This window comes from Lissotriton vulgaris, chromosome 1_2 (genome assembly GCF_964263255.1).
Source record: "Lissotriton vulgaris chromosome 1_2, aLisVul1.2, whole genome shotgun sequence".
In the NCBI taxonomy this organism is placed as follows: domain Eukaryota; kingdom Metazoa; phylum Chordata; class Amphibia; order Caudata; family Salamandridae; genus Lissotriton; species Lissotriton vulgaris.
This window is the reverse complement of record NC_141686.1, coordinates 347,839,584-347,858,665: the sequence shown is the minus strand read 5'-3', so window position 1 is coordinate 347,858,665 and position 19,082 is coordinate 347,839,584. Positions and strand designations below refer to the sequence as shown.

At 45.3% G+C, this 19,082-nt stretch overlaps 1 protein-coding gene across 1 annotated transcript in view; it reads right to left on the bottom strand.

Moving 5' to 3' along the window:
• The window catches only part of LOC147736751 (NXPE family member 1-like), a 191,318-nt gene that overhangs the window by 27,222 nt on the left and 145,014 nt on the right, over positions 1-19,082 (bottom strand). The window contains exon 5 of the mRNA XM_086953818.1: positions 11,656-11,874. Within this exon, the coding sequence (XP_086809944.1) occupies positions 11,656-11,874 (219 nt within the window). The remainder of the gene's footprint in view (positions 1-11,655; positions 11,875-19,082) is intronic.

Here is a 19,082-nt window from a genome sequence, read left to right as displayed (position 1 = left end):
GTCAGTTGCGCCTGCGCGGCATAGTAGTGTCTCCTTCCGCGTCAATTTCGAGAGTTATGTAGAGTGAACGCCCCTTCTACCTTATCGGCGGTTACTTAAGCAAGAATGGCGGTTTCACAATTACCTCCACTTCCGCTTGGCTAACGAGCAGGGGCACCGACGGACAGGTGAGTGTCCGAATGGACTCTCCTCTTTTCAGTAGTTTCGTTAAATTTGGCAATACTAGTCAGCTTATGCTGACCACATACCATCAGAGGTGGCTTGGATGGGTTTTTTACCTTGACACGTCGTGTTCACGAGAGGGGACTCTGTTGTCTAGCAGTTTTTGGAAGTCATTTATTCCTCTCACCTATGCCCCTCCGTTGACTGGGTTGTATAGTAGCCCATGGTCCATATAACTGTATGAAAACCTCACATAAGGCTACCTAGAGGCACTCTTATTTTGCCAGCAATCTTAAATATTCAGACTTTGTAAAGTGAGGTTAGATATCAAACATGCTATTTATAATGTGTCATACAGGATGGTGTGTGCGGTTGTTGCCTTGTCAGACGGGCGCCTCCACACGTTCTCTGGGTTATGTGTGTAGAGCAATTGGCTTGGGCATGGTAGAGTTTCTCACTGTTCCCTTTTTTTCTACACCGTAGAGCGGGGCCTCATACTCCCGAGCGGTTGCCGGGTGAGGTGAGGTCTTCACCCACACAAGGCTGGGTGAGTATCACTAAGAGGAAATGCCTCTAAGTGATTAAGCTATTACGCTTCTTCTATATATGCAGAATGTCAATTATTCATGCAGGTGTGTTTTTCTTTACGGTCTCTTTGGACGTTAATGGTGGTGTATGCGTGAACTAGTGTTGTTGTACAATTATCTTTGTTTTTTGATAGGAAGAAGACATGCTTCTTTCCCGCCAGTGGACGTTCAAGCACTGAGACTCCTGGTAGATATGTATCTATGAATGTATCTATTAGTAACACTTACTGTCGTTTTTTCACCTAATATACCACCTAGTAGTTATAGTTGCAGTAGCTAGTCTATACCTAAGGTCCTGAAGAAAGCTGGGGAATTCCCCGTAAGCTGAAACATGTCGACCACTCTGCACAGCGCCATGAGGTAGTCTTACTACCAGGCGTGTTTTTAAACCTTGACACATAGATTTCTGTATACACGTTCCTTCAGTATCTATGTAGCCAATTTTATTTATCACTACCACCGAAGCACTGCACATTATTAAGTCCACTTCATGGTAAACATTATGGCTAGATTTCTGACATCCATTCCCACACCGGCACTGATTGGCTGGATGTGGTTTGGTTTGATCAGCAATTCCCACGTGACGTAAACTCCACCGTAAGGGTGGGCTGATGGGTTTTGTACTAGCCTCTTGGTTTCCAACATTTTCCAACAGCATTGGTTCACCTATGCATCCTGTTGCTTCATAGTCACTGGTTCAGTTACACACCATTTCCAGACCTGTTCTGCTCTATTTTGTGTTTTGGAGAATGTTTATTGTCAGCCTTCTATCCATCATTTGTTTTCTGTAACACTTTTCGCCCTAAGTGGGATGGGTATTCCCAGACGTGGGTCCCTTGCTCACTGTGCCATTGGATTCAAGCTAGCCCGGTTGAAGAAGGGTGACATACCCTGAAACTTGTCCCAGGATGTTTGTTTCCAGTCCAGGGCAGATCTGGCCTGGCAGTCTGGTATGGACTGTTCCCATGAGGCACAGGGTCAAGACTGATTTGCATCTGGCTGGGTCCAAACTGCGGTGGCGTAGTGGCAAAAAACGATGGATTTAACCCATATCTTTTGACTGGGGGAGAATGTTTGCATTGTCAGCATTCCATCCATCATTTGTTTGCTGTAACACCTGAGTCTCAAGCAGGAGGAGGCAAGCCAACAAGCACTTGGAGATCACTTTGGTTGCAAGGCAGAGTCCAGCTCTGCTTCAGCATGGTCCGAGAGCAGCATGCAGCAAGGCAGCACACTAAAAAAGCAGGACTTCCAGATCAGCAGTCACACAGAGGGTCATTCCCTGTAGCAGCACAGCAGTTCTTCTGACAGAGGTTCTTTACATGTCCAGAAGTGTCTGATTTGGTGGGGTCAGAGACCCAATACATATACCCATTTGTGCCTCTGAAAGGGGGGGGGTTGACTTCAAAGAAGTGTTTTTGAAGTGCAGTGTGTAGGCACCCCCATTTGTTGCTCACTGATACTGATGTTATTGACTGGAGGTTCACTAGGTCCCTGCTGACCAGGCCCTAGAGCCAGTAGTCATTCCCTAAAAATGCACAAATGCTTAATTGCAACGCAATTAGCAAGGACTTTAGCACCCTTGTAAGTCTCTGGTAAATGATGCCCCTGGCATGTATTGTGCCATCTAAATTGACCCAATCTCAAATTCCATGCAGACTGCCAGAGCAGGCTGCTTGAAATGGTGTAAAACATTTCTAAAACATGACATAGCACAATCATTGTGTGCCATGCCCATGTACACTCCATGTACTATATGGAAGCCACCCCTACAGCAGGCCTTAGAGCCCTAAGGCAGGGTGCATTACATTACATGTGAGGACATATCTGCATGAGCACATATGCCCCTGTGATGCTTAGTTCCATTGCTAAAAGCGGTACAAAAGGGGGTGGGCTAAATAACGGTGATGGATTAAACCCAGATCTTTTGACTGGGTGTGAGTGTTTGATTGGTTCAGATGCTCCGTCCATTACCACCCCCTTTTGTACCGCTTTTGGCCGCCATAAGTGTGGCAGGGTATGCTCAGACGTGAGTCCCTTGCTCACTTTGCCACTGGATTCAAGCATGCCGGGCTGAAGACGGCTGGAATGCCAGAAACCGGTCTTCGGTAGCTTGTTTCCGGTCCAGTGAAGGTATGTCTTGGCAGTTCGGGCTGGACTGTTCCCATGAGGCATAGGGTCAGACTGATTTGCATATAGCCATGTCTGAACTGGGGTGGCAGAGTGGGCTAAAGAAGGGTGATGGATTAAACCCAGATCTTTTGACTGGGTGTGAGTGTTTGATTGGTTCAGATGCTCCGTCCATTACCACCCCCTTTTGTACCGCTTTTGGCCGCCATAAGTGTGGCAGGGTATGCTCAGACGTGAGTCCCTTGCTGACTTTGCCACTGGATTCAAGCAAGCCGGGCTGAAGACGGCTGGAATGCCAGAAACCGGTCCTCGGTAGCTTGTTTCCGGTCCAGGGAAGGCATGTCTTGGCAGTTCGGGCTGGACTGTTCCCATGAGGCACAGGGTCAGACTGATTTGCATATAGCCATGTCTGAACTGGGGTGGCAGAGTGGGCTAAAGAACGGTGATGGATTAAACCCAGATCTTTTGACTGGGTGTGAGTGTTTGATTGGTTCAGATGCTCCGTCCATTACCACCCCCTTTTGTACCGCTTTTGGCCGCCATAAGTGTGGCAGGGTATGCTTAGACGTGAGTCCCTTGCTCACTTTGCCACTGGATTTAAGCAAGCCGGGCTGAAGACGGCTGGAATGCCAGAAACCGGTCCTCGGAAGCTTGTTTCCGGTCCAGGGAAGGCATGTCTTGGCAGTTCGTGCTGGACTGTTTCCATGAGGCACAGGGTCAGACTGATTTGCATATAGCCATGTCTGAACTGGGGTGGCAGAGTGGGCTAAAGAAATGATGGATTAAACCCAGATCTTTTGACTGGGTGTGAGTGTTTGATTGGTTCAGATGCTCGATCCATTACCACCCCCTTTTGTACCGCTTTTGGCTGCCATAAGTGTGGCAGGGTATGCTCAGACGAGAGCCCCTTGCTCACTTTGCCACTGGATTCAAGCAAGCCGGGCTGAAGACGGCTGTAATGCCAGAAACCGGTCCTCGGAAGCTTGTTTCCGGTCCAGGGAAGGCATGTCTTGGCAGTTCGGGCTGGACTGTTCCCATGAGGCACAGGGTCAGACTGATTTGCATATAGCCATGTCTGAACTGGGGTGGCAGAGTGGGCTAAAGAACGGTGATGGATTAAACCCAGATCTTTTGACTGGGTGTGAGTGTTTGATTGGTTCAGATGCTCCGTCCATTACCACGCCCTTTTGTACCGCTTTTGGCCGCCATAAGTGTGGCAGGGTATGCTCAGACGTGAGTCCCTTGCTCACTTTGCCACTGGATTCAAGCATGCCGGGCTGAAGACTGCTGGAATGCCAGAAACCGGTCTTCGGTAGCTTGTTTCCGGTCCAGGGAAGGCATGTCTTGGCAGTTCGGGCTGGACTGTTCCCATGAGGCATAGGGTCAGACTGATTTGCATATAGCCATGTCTGAACTGGGGTGGCAGAGTGGGCTAAAGAACGGTGATGGATTAAACCCAGATCTTTTGACTGGGTGTGAGTGTTTGATTGGTTCAGATGCTCCGTCCATTACCACCCCCTTTTGTACCGCTTTTTGCCGCCATAAGTGTGGCAGGGTATGCTTAGACGTGAGTCCCTTGCTCACTTTGCCACTGGATTCAAGCAAGCCGGGCTGAAGACGGCTGGAATGCCAGAAACCGGTCCTCGGAAGCTTGTTTCCGGTCCAGGGAAGGCATGTCTTGGCAGTTCGGCCTGGACTGTTCCCATGAGGCACAGGGTCAGACTGATTTGCATATAGCCATGTCTGAACTGGGGTGGCAGAGTGGGCTAAAGAACGGTGATGGATTAAACCCAGATCTTTTGACTGGGTGTGAGTGTTTGATTGGTTCAGATGCTCCATCCATTACAACCCGCTTTTGTACCGCTTTTGGCCGCCATAAGTGTGGCAGGGTATGCTCAGACGAAAGCCCCTTGCTCCCTTTGCCACTGGATTCAGGCAAGCCGGGCTGAAGACGGCTGGAATGCCAGAAACCGGTCCTCGGAAGCTTGTTTCCGGTCCAGGGAAGGCATGTCTTGGCAGTTCGGGCTGGACTGTTCCCATGAGGCACAGGGTCAGACTGATTTGCATATAGCCATGTCTGAACTGGGGTGGCAGAGTGGGCTAAAGAACGGTGATGGATTAAACCCAGATCTTTTGACTGGGTGTGAGTGTTTGATTGGTTCAGATGCTCCGTCCATTACCACCCCCTTTTGTACCGCTTTTGGCCGCCATAAGTGTGGCAGGGTATGCTCAGACGTGAGTCCCTTGCTCACTTTGCCACTGGATTCAAGCAAGCCGAGCTGAAGACGGCTGGAATGCCAGAAACCGGTCCTCGGAAGCTTGTTTCCGGTCCAGGGAAGGCATGTCTTGGCAGTTCGGGCTGGACTGTTCCCATGAGGCACAGGGTCAGACTGATTTGCATATAGCCATGTCTGAACTGGGGTGGCAGAGTGGGCTAAAGACCGGTGATGGATTAAACCCAGATCTTTTGACTGGGTGTCAGTGTTTGATTGATTCAGATGCTCCGTCCATCACCACCCCCTTTTGTACCGCTTTTTGCCGCCATAAGTGTGGCAGGGTATGCTCAGACGTGAGTCCCTTGCTCACTTTGCCACTGGATTCAAGCAAGCCGGGCTGAAGACAGCTGGAATGCCAGAAACATCCTCGGAAGCTTGTTTCCGGTCCAGGGAAGGCATGTCTTGGCAGTTTGGGCTGGACTGTTCCCATGAGGCACAGGGTCAGACTGATTTGCATATAGCCATGTCTGAACTGGCAGAGTGGGCTAAATAACGGTGATGGATTAAACCCAGATCTTTTGACTGGGTGTGAGCGTTTGATTGGTTCAGATGCTCCATCCATTACCACCCCCTTTAGTTCCATTGCTAATCAGTGAAAGTGATCAGGAAGCCATCTTAAAGACATGTACTTGGCACTGGCCATTATGACGAGTTACACGGCTAAATGATGGCTTCACTGAAACTGACAGTGTTTGGTATCAAACACCTTATCTTATTAAATCTGTACTGATTCCAGTATCAGATCTATCATGACATGCATGCAGAGGGCACATTAGAGGTGCCCCCTGTAATCCTACTAGTCATGTGGTGTGTTGGCTGACAGGTATCATCCACCCTGCCACCACAGATGGGTTTCTGGCCCCCTGCATGGGAGAGCCCATGCTCTCACAGGCTGGAAAAAATGCCTGCTCTGGCCAAAGGTGTTCACACCTCCTCTTGAAGGATGGCTAGTAATTTAGCATATTAAGGGAAACAGCCATTACATCGCATGCATAACAACGCAAGCAATTACAACGAGGTCGTCACAATGACCGTGTTGTTACATTGCAGTACAATTACAACGCAAATCGTTACAACGACTTGCTGTAGGGGGCACTCTGAGCTCTAAGCTAAGGAATATTATCCAACACCTTCCCTACTCTTGCACACACTGGAGTTGGAATAGTAAATTATACTATTCCAACATCCAGCGCTGCTACAGCAAGTGGTTGTAAGACTTGCGTTGTAATGGTACTGCGATGTAACAACGCGGTCATTGTAACAACCGCGTTGTAATCGCATGCGTTGTAAATGTATGCGCTGTACAGGTATATATTTGCATATTAAGGCCAGAGGCTTCAAAGCCTCTGTTGCCTTTGATATGCGACCCTGGCTTCCTCATGCCTGGGGAATGGCACCCCGTCCCCTGCGGCCCATTTAGCACCAGAGTAGGTGGGAAATTAGATAGCTTGGAAGCGTGTTCCACTTTCAGGTTGGGCACATCCATAAGGAGGGCTACCTTAAGTAGATAGCAACAGAGAGGTTTCACCGACATGCTTTTAGTAAAAATAGACAATTCTGGCTCAAGATCATTCCCACTCCTCGCAGGAAGTGGTCATATAGGGGGTGTACTCACCCCAGGGGTAGATAGCCCATAGGCTACTACCTCATACTCCCATAAATTCCCCTAAATTGAGTATTGTTGTTTAGTTTCTATAAAACCTTTACAGGATCTGCGCGTTCGGACAGCATACACTGTAGGATCCGTGTTGGACTAATTCTGAACACCCCCACCGAGTAAGTTGGCCTTCTGTATCAGCTAGCTCACATTGCAACTAGAATCTCCTCTTATCAATCAGAGAATAGTTCTTGGCAAACATCGAACATGACAACCCTGATCCCTCAGGACCGTGGAAACAATATACCACTTTTCGCTCAGTCACTCGTGCTTACTTAGACTGTCTTAGAGAGATGCTCCGATAAACATGCTGGGCCTTTTCAATAAGTATTTATTGAACAGTTGTTGTTCTGATGTAAGATAGATAGATGAGCTGCAGCAACCATTAGACAGTAAAAGATATAAATGATTAACAGTACTATGAAAGTAAACGGATGGTATAGTTCTACCATCTTGCAGTAATCATGAATACATACGAGTATATAAAAGACATGACACTAAAAAGATGCATACTCCTACGATGCCTTCCTAACTAGATGAACATAAGTGTACCTAGCATGTGTGTAGGTGTTAAGCCAAGAATCCATCTAGTGGAGAAGTGTGGCTCACCGGTTAGAGGCGGCAGACCCAGAAGCAGAGGTCGGCCCGGGACCAGGGTTCAATTCCTGGCGCGGCAGGGTACGGAACCAATGTCAGCGGGCTCGATAAATCTCGCCTCGGTGCCTCTCTAACCATGGGTCCCACGCTGCAACTCTGGCAATAGCTTGCTTAATCTCCACAACGGCCGTCATGGTCTCGGGTTGGACACCCCGCGAGGGATGTTAGACCACTTCAAGCTGGAGTGTCTGTATGCAGTAAGCTCAGCATCTTGGGTCAGTGTGTCTGCCGGGAAGTCCTGATCTCCTCTATCTATCTTACTCCAGCGCACCTCCTGGAAAGATTTCTCAACACATGGGGTCACGACATGTTGCTACCACTCACATTAAGAAACCCTCCACTTACATTGTGGAAGCTGCCACTCGAGTAGAACATCTACTTCAGTGGCAGAAAGAAACAGCACCCTCTTGAACTGTGCCTGGTGCCAGTAGCGCTGATTTTACAGTGCGGGACAAACACTTGGAGCTAAAAGTCAGCGCGAGCAGCGCAACGCGTCACACTCTGCCGCTTGCAGAACTTTGCATAGTGTGATGGAGTTTCTTTTTAAACTATGCAGAGTTCTGCATTGCAGAACAATCCGAACTCCTCACCGGCCTAGTCTGGAGGGATTTCACAAATTGAAGCTGTCACTCGCCCTAGACATGTATTGGAGACAGGCTGCAGGCACACAGAGCTTTAATAGCAGAGAAATATCCACTTTCTAAAACGAGCATTTCTAAAATATATTGCTATATCCAACTTTACCAGTAAAGGGGATTTATCATTACTATTCCAAATATCTAAAACATGACAGAGCTACTCCCTTCAAAGCAGGAATTACATCTACCTGGGAGAATAGTAAAAAAACCTCTATATAAGCTATGACAAAAGCTATGACACCTTTATATTCTCTCATGTACCTGGGAGAAAAGAGTCATGACAACTTCATACCCTCTCATGCCCCATTGAGCAAAGAGTCATGAAAGCTCTATAGCAAATGTATGATTAAACAACTACCACTTAAATAACGAGTGCCTAAACCACGAAGGCTAATCAACGACCAAAACCAAACCCCTATGTATTGAACCACGACTTACTAAACCACAAAAATGAATCTATTGACATCTAATCCGAATCTACCACTACGTTCAATACAACACGTTTGAAACACAAACAAAAAAAATGTGATTAAATTAAACAACACTTCTATTGAAAACAATTTTTAATAAAGAATCTTTTAATTAGCTATCAAATGATCGTTTTTTGAAAAATACGGACAAACTTCAATCAGCGACTATGCTGAGCTATCAGGGTACAAACTCAACAACGACAAGTCAGAACGTAAGCCACTAAACATCCACTCCACCAAAGAGGTTCTGGGATTCTCAGGAATCAAGTGGCAGACAGGTCACATTAAATACCTGGGTATCTACTTCAGCACATTCCCGACCTCCCCCCTAATACACAATCAGAAACTCATACTGGACAAAATTAAGAGCCAGTTGGAGGCCTGGTCACCCAAGTTCATGACCTGGTGGGGGGGAATAGAAACAATAAAAATGATGATCACCCCCCAGTAAACTACCTCACAAGCATGCTCCCACTCTTCCTCTCTGATGATTTTCATAACAAACTAGACAAAATGTGCAGCAACTATCTCTGGCGAGACAAAAAGGCTAGGATAAGTCTGAAGAAACTGAGAAGGCCCAAAAGTCAGGGAGGGGTAAACATAGCGGACTTCAGAACCTTTTAACTTGCATTCCTTGCCAAACAGGGCACACATTGGTTAGAGCAGCCGAAAGAATACGCACCAGTTTGGCTACAGCTAGAGAAGGCAATATTAAAAAATCTCAACCCACTAGCTGTCCTCACCGCCAACACACACACCCTTGCGAACAACACGAATTTGAAAAACACTAAGACAGCACTCCTGAAGCTAGACAAAAAAATGGAGGTCAGTATTAATGGCTCCAAAGCTGAATCTCTATGGGCAAATAGCGCCATAAAATACAAGGGGAAAAAGCTCTGTTTCGAGAACTGGATAGAAAAGGGCATCATGTTAATGTTAATGTTAATGTTAATGTTATTTGTACTTATAGAATAGAGTCATGAATCCCCTGTACCCTCTCGTGTCCCTGGGAGAATAGAGTCATGAGTCCCCTGTACCCTCTCGTGTCCCTGGGAGAATAGAGTCATGAGTCCCCTCTACCCTCTTGTGTTTCGTGGTGAAAAGAGTCCTGATTACTCTTTCCCCTCTCATGTCTCTGTCATGTCGTGTCTCTTCACCAGTGTGCACTAACCAGGACTAGGAGCCATGAAGGGGCCTCTTCGTATCGCTTCTTTCCACTCCTGTACCAGGCCCTGGCAGAGATGGAGGTGTCTTCGTCAAAGCGCCGGGATACTCCAGTGGAGTGGCCGTGCGCTATAGAAGTGTACAAATAACATAACATAACATAACCTTGTCACATCTCTCGGCTCCATCCACGTACACTGACCCGGCCTATGAGAGAACGTGGTGACCTCTTTATATCTCTTCTCCCAACAATGTACACGAGGCCATAGGTGAGATAAAGGCAACCTTGTCATATCTCTTGTCTACCATCACTCTACACTATCCATGCCCCAGGAGAAATGCCATTGGCCTCTTCATATGGTGTCTCCCCCCACTGTGCATCCGGAGATGTGAAGGTGACACCTTCACCTCTGGTCTTCCATCACTGTGCACCCTCAGAGGGAAGAAGGTGACGTCTTCAGATCCCTCTCATCCAGGTGCTAAGTATTCTCCATTCCATATCCTCCCAAGACCCCAGGAGAGAGGACTCATGATCTCTAAAGAAGCCTCCAAAGTCACTGTGCCCACCTCAGACCACCACCTGAGGTGAAATAAGAATAAGAAATAAGAAAAGATCGGAAACGCCTGCAAAGAAAGACTCTGCTTTCTGAGACTCAAAACACACTGTGACAATGCAACACAGCTTCTGCCTCACTCCAGATTCATTCTGAAATACTAGTATTTGTAAAGCGCACAGCTACCTCCGAAGTGGTGTCCCGGTGCTGGGGGCCCTCGGGAAGATTAAGCGAGCTATTGCCCAGAGTCACATGGTGCTGGGCAGACCTGCCGCCGGTGCCGGGGATCGAACCTTAAGCCCCAGATTCCAGCGTCAGTCGCCCTGGCCGCTGCGCCACACCTCTTCCAGACACATCTGGTGCTTCCCACATCCTGTCATTTTGCTGTCACTTCCTCTTGTTTTCTCTTCTTCACTTGAAGTTGAGAAATACAGCTGCTGGTGGTTGGGTGCAGACTGACATCTGACACACAGGGGCTGATAGCCCTGTGCTGGAGACAGTGTTCTATTTCCTTATCGTGGATACGGGCGCTGTTTCGGGTGCAGACTTTTTCGACCTTGACACTAGTGGCTTATCATAGCCTCATTTATATTGGAAGACGGTCCATTTATACTGATTACCAATGAAACCCACCTTGATATCGTTCAAATTTGGGACATACAGGGTTGTTATTATCATACTGACTGGCCCGGCACAAATTGATCTATCGTTTTACAGAAGTGTGGTCTTTAGTTGGTCGCACTATACATACAAGTGGAACCTCATTGGATCCTTTGATGTGGAAAGAATTGTGCTCATACCCTTATAGGAATATCAAGTTGATTGACCTGGAGTAACTCTACGTAGACGCACCCTAGAAATTGGATTTCACTTGGTCCCGTCGGATTTGACTTTTATATCATCTGAAATTTGGTTCCATCAATAAATCTATTCGCCCTGATGAAGTTCCCATAACAGTTACGAAACGCGTTGGCTGTTGTCCTATTTGAATATATAAAGAAAGATAAAGAATATTGAAACAGAATACATTGGCTGATCTGTGACTCCATCCCTGGTGCTGCCTCCACACTTTTTTGAAGCTCTACAGCTGCTAATAATCTAATTCATCCTCATGTGACACACACCTGCTGACAGTCTATCATTGCAGGATGCATGTGCATGCAGGTGTTGTAATTCAGTGCGGGCTGAGGTAGATCTGCAATTAGTCTAGTCTGGTATATGGTGTACATATAATAGTAGCCCCAGTAAATGCCAATATGGAGCATACAGCAGCTGATATTCTGATATGGAATGTATAGATGATGATATTATTATACAGGTTAATTTAGTACATGCTGCTGATGTTCTGATGTTGACTTACCTTTAAGAAGGCCAGTGAGGTGAACGTACCACTGCATCATAGTGGAGTCTCCGATAAAGTGGAGGAAGTTTCCTTTTAGACAGCTATTAATCTCATCCTGAGTATATAACTTGGTCAGGCTGCAGGAGGCAGGGTGCCAGATGTTCTGGAGGAAGTAACCACTGGGGAACTGATGCTTCATTCCTGTCTTGCACTTTTGCTTCACAGGTTCACTCCTATCTGCAAAGCAAAATGGTGGGCTGCATAAATATCAAGACAAGATAAAAAGAGGACAGGGATATGGATCTTTAAAGTAAGCACAGAACAATGACTTCAAACTGTGCACACAGTGTGAGTGATACAAACCTGTTCAGCCTAAGCATAGACTAAACAGTGTAATACAAATTAACAATGTCAATAAACTTTGCAGACATCCTAATGATGACATGTCCTCAGTCACAAAAACAGAATGGAGGCTTGGCCCGGTGGAATTTTAATTCCACAAGTGTAATTGGAGCAATTTGGTGACTCCGCGTTACTCTTGTAACACTGAGTTCCCCCCAAATTTCACTAATCACTGCGTGGTGGGATTTTTTGAAATTCAAGCAGCACGATGACAGGCACGAGGGAGTTGTGGAATCCCCTAGCATGATTCCTGGTTGCCAGAGGTACCTGCTGAGAGATTTCTGCAAGTGGGAGGTCATGGTTGGAGGGCTTCCCTCACTTTTTCCTTCCTTTTTCCCTCCTTTCTTTTTTCGGCTGCCTGATGTTTGTATATTGTTCAGCACAGTTTGAAGTTACTAAATTTGTTTCATTTGTACATTCAGAGTTGTTTCCTGGAATGTAAAAGGTTTTATTAACCCCATTAAGCGGCAGAGAGTACTCTCTCATTTATCGTCCTATTCCCCTGATATTGTCCTTTTACAGGAAACTCACCTTACTGAGCTTGAATCCCTTAAGTTGAAAAGAGCATGGGTAGGATCAGTTTTGTTTTCCCCCTCTGTCAACAAGAAAAACGGTGTTGCTATTTTAATTCATAAGAAATTGAAATGCAAAGTTCAGTTAGAAGAAAAGGATGATGAGGGCAGATGGATTTTGGCTAAACTTTTAATTGACTCAATTCCTTTAACTATCTTTAAGGTTTATGGTCCTACTCAACCTGACTCTTCTTTTTGGCCCCTAATCTTGAGCAAAGGCATTCAACATAGAGATGAATCTTTCCTTTTTGGTGGGGACTGTAATTAGATTATAGACCCATTCCTTGACCGCAAATCTACAGCCCGCTTTATCCCACACAAACCCCATAAACAATTTTTAGACAATATCTCTCAATTGCATTTCATTGATTCATGGAGACTCACACACCCTGACACTCTGGATTGTTCTTTTTTCTCTCCTCCCCACTTCTCTTTCTCTCGTCTTGACTATATTTTTCTCTCTCAGTCTCTATCTCAAAACTTGCTGTCTTCCTCTATTGAACCCATAGTTATCTCAGATCATGCTCCTATTGTAACTGATCTTGATTTACTCCCTCCTCATCCTAAATCTTCTTGCTGGTGTTTTAATTCTGCCCTTCTCACTGATCCTAATTTCTCCTCTTCATTCCGTTCTTTTACTAATGATTTTTTTCAATTTAATTCAGATCCTTCTACTCCTTCGCACATTTTATGGAACTCCTTTAAGGCTACTGCAAGGGGCTTTATTATTGACTATGTTTCTAAAAAAAAAGAAGCAATTCCTTCAAAAACGTAAGCTTTCTATTTCCCACATTAAAGATTTGGAACATCAATTTTATACTTCTTCTGATAAATGCATGTCCCCTAATCTTTTACGAGCAAAATTTGCCTTCAATAAACTTACCACTGACACTGCATCTTCCATCCTCCTCCGTAGTAGTGCGCGCTATTACGGTGGACGCAACAAATCTGGAAAACTTCTTGCTAACTATCTTAAATCTCGCAAAGAGCGTACCCTTATTGAAGCTGTCTATTCCCCTCATAACTTCCTTCTTTACTCAAACAAAGATATACTCGATCAATTTCAATCGTTCTATTGACAGTTATATACCCCAGAATTGCCTCCTGCCCCCTCTCTTATTCAAGCTTACCTTGATAGGTTACCTTCACCTTCTAACTCTCACCTTAATCTTCCGGACCTTGAAATTGAACTCTCCCTGCATGAACTCTCTTCAGCCTTATCCTCTCTTACTAAGGGCAAAACTCCTGGTCCCGATGGTTTTCGGGTTGAATTTTATCTGCATTTTCCCGACCTCTTATTACCCAAACTTTTAACCCTCTTTCAATCATTCTACTGTTCTGGCAAATCTGATGGTGCTTTTCAGGATGCTACTATTTGCCTTATTCCTAAAGACGGTCGCGACCCCACACATTGTAAAAATTATCGCCCAATTTCACTGGTTAATGTTGACTACAAACTTTTTGCGAAATTACTTGATCTGCATTTGGATCCGTTTATGCCCCACCTTGTGAGTAAAGAGCAATGTGGTTTTATTAAGGGAAGGCTTACTTCTGACCACTCTCGACTCTTCTTAAATGTTCTCAATAAGGCTTCTTCTTTCTTATTTCCCTTAGCCGCCATCTCGGTAGATGCTGAGAAGGCTTTTGATCGTGTAGATTGGTCTTTTTTGTTGGCTTCCCTAAAATGGCATGGATTTGGTCCCAACTTTATTTCTCTCATTTCCTTGTTGTATTCATCTCCCAAAGCTTCAGTTCTTGTTAATGGTCAGCTTTCTTCTCCCTTTTCTCTCCAAAGGGGGGTGCGTCAAGGTTGTCCCCTTTCCCCTATTCTCTTTGCCTTAGCTCGTGAACCATTTCTCTCCTCCATTGGCAATAATGCCTCTATTTCTGGTTTTCCTTACGGTGATCATCAATTAAAGCTTTCTGCGTATGCAGATGACATTCTATTGTTTATCTCACATCCTGAAGTTTCTATTCCCCCTTTACTGTCTGAGTTCACGGAATTCTCCCTTGTCTCAGGATACAAAATGAATTCCTATAAAACGGAAATCCTCCCCTTGACCAATTCTTGTCTTCCACACCTCTTTTCCGCGACTGGTTTTGCTTGGAATAGTGGGAAGATTAAATATCTTGGTATTTGGTTCTCCTATTCTATCGCTACTTCTAATAAATTGAATGTCTGCTGTTCTTTCCCGTATTGATCAGTTGCTCTCTTTTTGGAATCCTTTCTTTCTCTCTTGGTGGGGTCGACTTGACTCTATCAAGATGATGATCTTTCCCATTCTTATCTACATACTTTCCATGTTACCGCTCCATATTCCAGCCCTTTATTTCAAACGCATTGACTCCTCTCTCTCAAAGTTCCTTTGGAAGAACAAAAAGTCTACAAGCCGCACGCTGGCTTTCGTCAAACCCTTCTCCCTTCTCTCCTCTTTAACTTCACATCGAACAATCCTTATTACAACCTTTCTCTTTTGAGGAAGTTTTGCGTTTTTCAGCCAAGTCTTCCTATACCTCCCTTCCTTTGTTTAAGCATACTTCTTCTCTATTGAAACCTTTCGTCCTCCCCTCTGACATATCACATGATTCTTCTTTACACACCCCCATATGGTATAACTCACTCCCTCTTTTAAATATTAGACCTATTTGTTGGGCATCTTGGAGGTCTAAGGGTATTATTTGGGTTAATCATCTTTTTGATGGCGTATCACCATGCTCTTTTCCCCGGTTTCAACTCTGTTTCCGTTGCCCTTGCTCTTTTTTACAGAGATTCACATTACTCATGGCTTTAATCCTTGATCGCTACTACTCTCTTCCTTCTTCCGCTTCAGTGGCCCCTCCACTTTTTTTAGCATACGTAGGATGCCGAAGCATGCACCGGAAAGATGTTAGATCTGAGAGTGCAACGACAATAGTTTGTCTACGATCATTTCCAGATTATTTACTTTCTATTTATCAGCGGGCGGGAGCCGAAGATCCTTGGGCCACCAGGCCCTCCAATCGGGTGTTATTAGTTTTCAGAAGAAAACCACTTCTGTCTTATCCAGATTACACTTAGGTTGATTGACCCTCAGCCAATTAAAAACCTTCGAGAGACAGGAGTTGATCTTTACTCCGTCAAAGTCGGAGCCTCTGTCACACGAGAAAGTAAGCTGAGTGTCGTCAGCCTAAGAGGTGATCTTAGCGCCCACTTCCTGAACCAAGGAGACCAATGGAGAAAGATAAATTTAAAAAAAGGAGTAGGGCTGAGAATGGACCCTGGGGGATACCTACATTGATGGCAGGGACCGGGGAGGAAAAAGGTGGAAGCCAGATGTCCTGGGATCTGTTTTCCAGATGAGAGGACAGTCCCACCCAGGCCAATATTTTTAAGTCTGTTTAAGAGCCTCTCGTGTGGGACTGTATCAAAGGCCGCCGATAAATCAAGTAATATCAAAACAGCCTTACCTCCCCGGTCTAATTTGCCCTTGATGAATTCTGTCACTTCCAGCAGCGCAAAGACAGTGCTGAAATTGGCCCTAAAGCCAGACTGGGAATTATGGAGAAGCTTCCCATCTTCAATATGAGTTTGAAGAACTTTTGCTGACGTGCTTCTCTAAAGCTTTTGAGAGAGCTAGAAGCAAGGAGTTCAGCCTATAATTAGCTGCACCCATAGGATCAACGTTCATTTTTTTATCAGAGGGAGAATCTTAGCAGGCTTCCACAGCTTGGGAAAATGCCCATGGAGAGGGAAGTATTAAAGAGTTGGTGAACAATTGGGTTTATTGAGGGGGCAACCGGAGACAAAATATTAACTGGACAGGGGTCGGTAGGGGAACCCAACTTAATGTTTTGAGCGAGGGACAATGATTCATCCAGCTGAAGCTCTGGGAAAACAAAAAGAGGTGGAGGATCCAAAATATGAAATGTGCTATTGACACTATTATAAAAAGTCAACTCATTCTCAGATATGATACAAAAAGCATGTTGGATCAGAGAGATTTTCCCATGGAAGAATTGAGCAATCTGCATTGACCATTTCTCTGAGCAAGTCCCTATCTTAGAACAGGCGGTCGGTGAGATAAAAGATTTGGCTATCTTAAAAACATTTTTACTCTTATTTTGGGAAGTATCAATCTTAGATTGAAAGAAGTTGATTTGAGCTTTTTTTATAAGTGTAGGATGATTTTTTGGCTATCTCTATAAGCCTTCCTGCTTATAAAGATAGCAGCCTCGATGTTAATACGTAGCCACGAATAAATTCGAAGGGCCTCCAGATCCGCAGTACTTGACAACATCGGAGTGGAGCGATGTAGAGCCTCTGCTAACTTTGGGCCAGATATTTTGTGGAATGCCCTAAGGTTTGAGGCTGTATGCCTAATGAACACTGAAGGGGCAGTGCCAACATAGGGGATATCAAATTTTAACAAGAAATGGTACTTGGGGTGGAAATCCATTAAAAAACTGCCTTTTATCGGAGTACATAAAATGTGCTGCAATTATTTAAAGAGCTATTGGTTTGGCTTAAAGCTTTTGAGGACTGCCATCTGTTTTTATTTAAGTAGAAAAGCATCTCCCTGAAGACATTTCACATCCTTATTTATGAGATGAGAGAGTAAATGATACAGTGTTTGCTCTTTAAAGAGCTGTAATCTCAAACAACTTCTGGGGTTTAGGCAGAGGGGGAAGTAAGCACGGTATCAGTGCTTTAAATGGAAATATTGAAGTGCAGATACCTGCTTGCTCCTGAGAATCTCCCATGAAAAGTATTGAGCAGTAATAAGAAGTGCAGGTACTCTCCTATTTAAATTAAAGAAGTGCAGGTACTCAGTACATACATGTCAACAGACTCTATTTGGGAGGGGAAGGCCCCACCTTCCCCTCCCTGATTTGAGAAGTACAAAATGGCTTTATTTTGGCTGTTTATCCCCTGAAATTGTCTCTCGCTCAACAGAAGACAATTTGGGGGTTGAGGATACAGTCTCCCTATTGATTTTTTAAAGCAATCTCCCACTTTCCTCTCCTGCAATGTTGCCACCTATTTCAGAACAAGTTTCCTCATGAAATCCACTGCTGAAAACTAAATCTAGTGGTCTCTATATTGAGTTTCCCACAGGGGACCTTTGTCTCCTAAAAAGAAGCAGTTTATAAATGTAACCGTGCACTTTCGACAGATGTGATTAAAAAAAAACAAGCATGGCTTATTAAACAGAGTAAAAACGAATAACAAGGACTGACCTTTAGTGGGGCATCCGACTGGTGTCCAGTGCAGGCGCGAGCACAAGCTCTGTATGAGGCAGAGAGCGAGTAGCACTGAGAGGGAGTCCTGTACCGTCCCGTCCCTTCGACCTATGCGGACACTGTAGGCAGGAGCAAGCAACCAACCCTGGGCCGATCACGCCCCTCTCAGCATCTGACACAGGCTTTCTCTTCGCTCTGTAAACCACCTGACGAATTGAAGCCCCGAAAGTTAAAAACTAAAAGTACTTGGTAGCCCACGAAAGAATAATCTTAGCAACATTCCGTTTTTTTTTGCTGTATAAACAAGCTTTTGCAATGCAATAGGACTTGCATTTACGTGAGACCTATTGCATTGGAAACAGGAGTGTGGGTGGGCAAGAAGGCACAAACAGGAGTGGGGGATCGAGGCAGGGCGGCAAGAAGTCAAGGACTGCAGGAAGGGGTGGGTGGAGGGAGCCAGGGAAGAAAAGAGTGTTTTGAGTAAAGGGGCCAGTAGCTATGGAATGATACAAATGAGGACATGCCCGACATGAGGAAGGACTAACAAGTCTAAAACCAATCAGAAGGCAGCATTTAGGACCTAAGCCAATGAAAAAGATGGGCGAAGAGTGGGCGGAGCTTCCACGAAGCTTCCACGCTATACTGAATACTGCATGGCTCGCAAACTGAGCAGCGCATGCGCTGCAGCGCTAGGCTCGATCTCGTCCTCAATGCCCCTGCACGTACTCCATCTAAACCCCTGTTAATTAAGCTTCACTGGCTTTCAGTGAAATAGAGGGTATTGTTTAAGACATGTTGTGTCATCCATAAGTGCCTTACAGGGAAAGGCCCCGAATATCGGACCAAAAAATTTAATGCGTACGCTCCCTCCCGATCTCTTAGATCGGGAGATCAAGAACTCCTATGTGTTCCTAGGATTAAGAAGGCAAGGCAAGGGGGTAGGGCTCTGTCTGTGGCTGGCCCAAAGCTGTGGAACAATCTCCCCAGAGAGATCAGACAATGTAGGGAACATCTTCCTTTTAGGAAGAAACTAAAAACTTTCCTTTTCCAATACTAGTTTATCCGACAAAGGGAAATAATGCTACATTGTAGGACCTGCTCTGTTCAAAGATGACGCCAGGGGCGCGGAGATACTCCTTCGGGAGTCGATTCCCAGCGCGGTACAAGTTTGTAATAATAATAATATTAATAGAAGAGTACAGCTATGTTGAAATCCGGAGCCCCATTCCAGAGATCGAGAAACATGCTCTG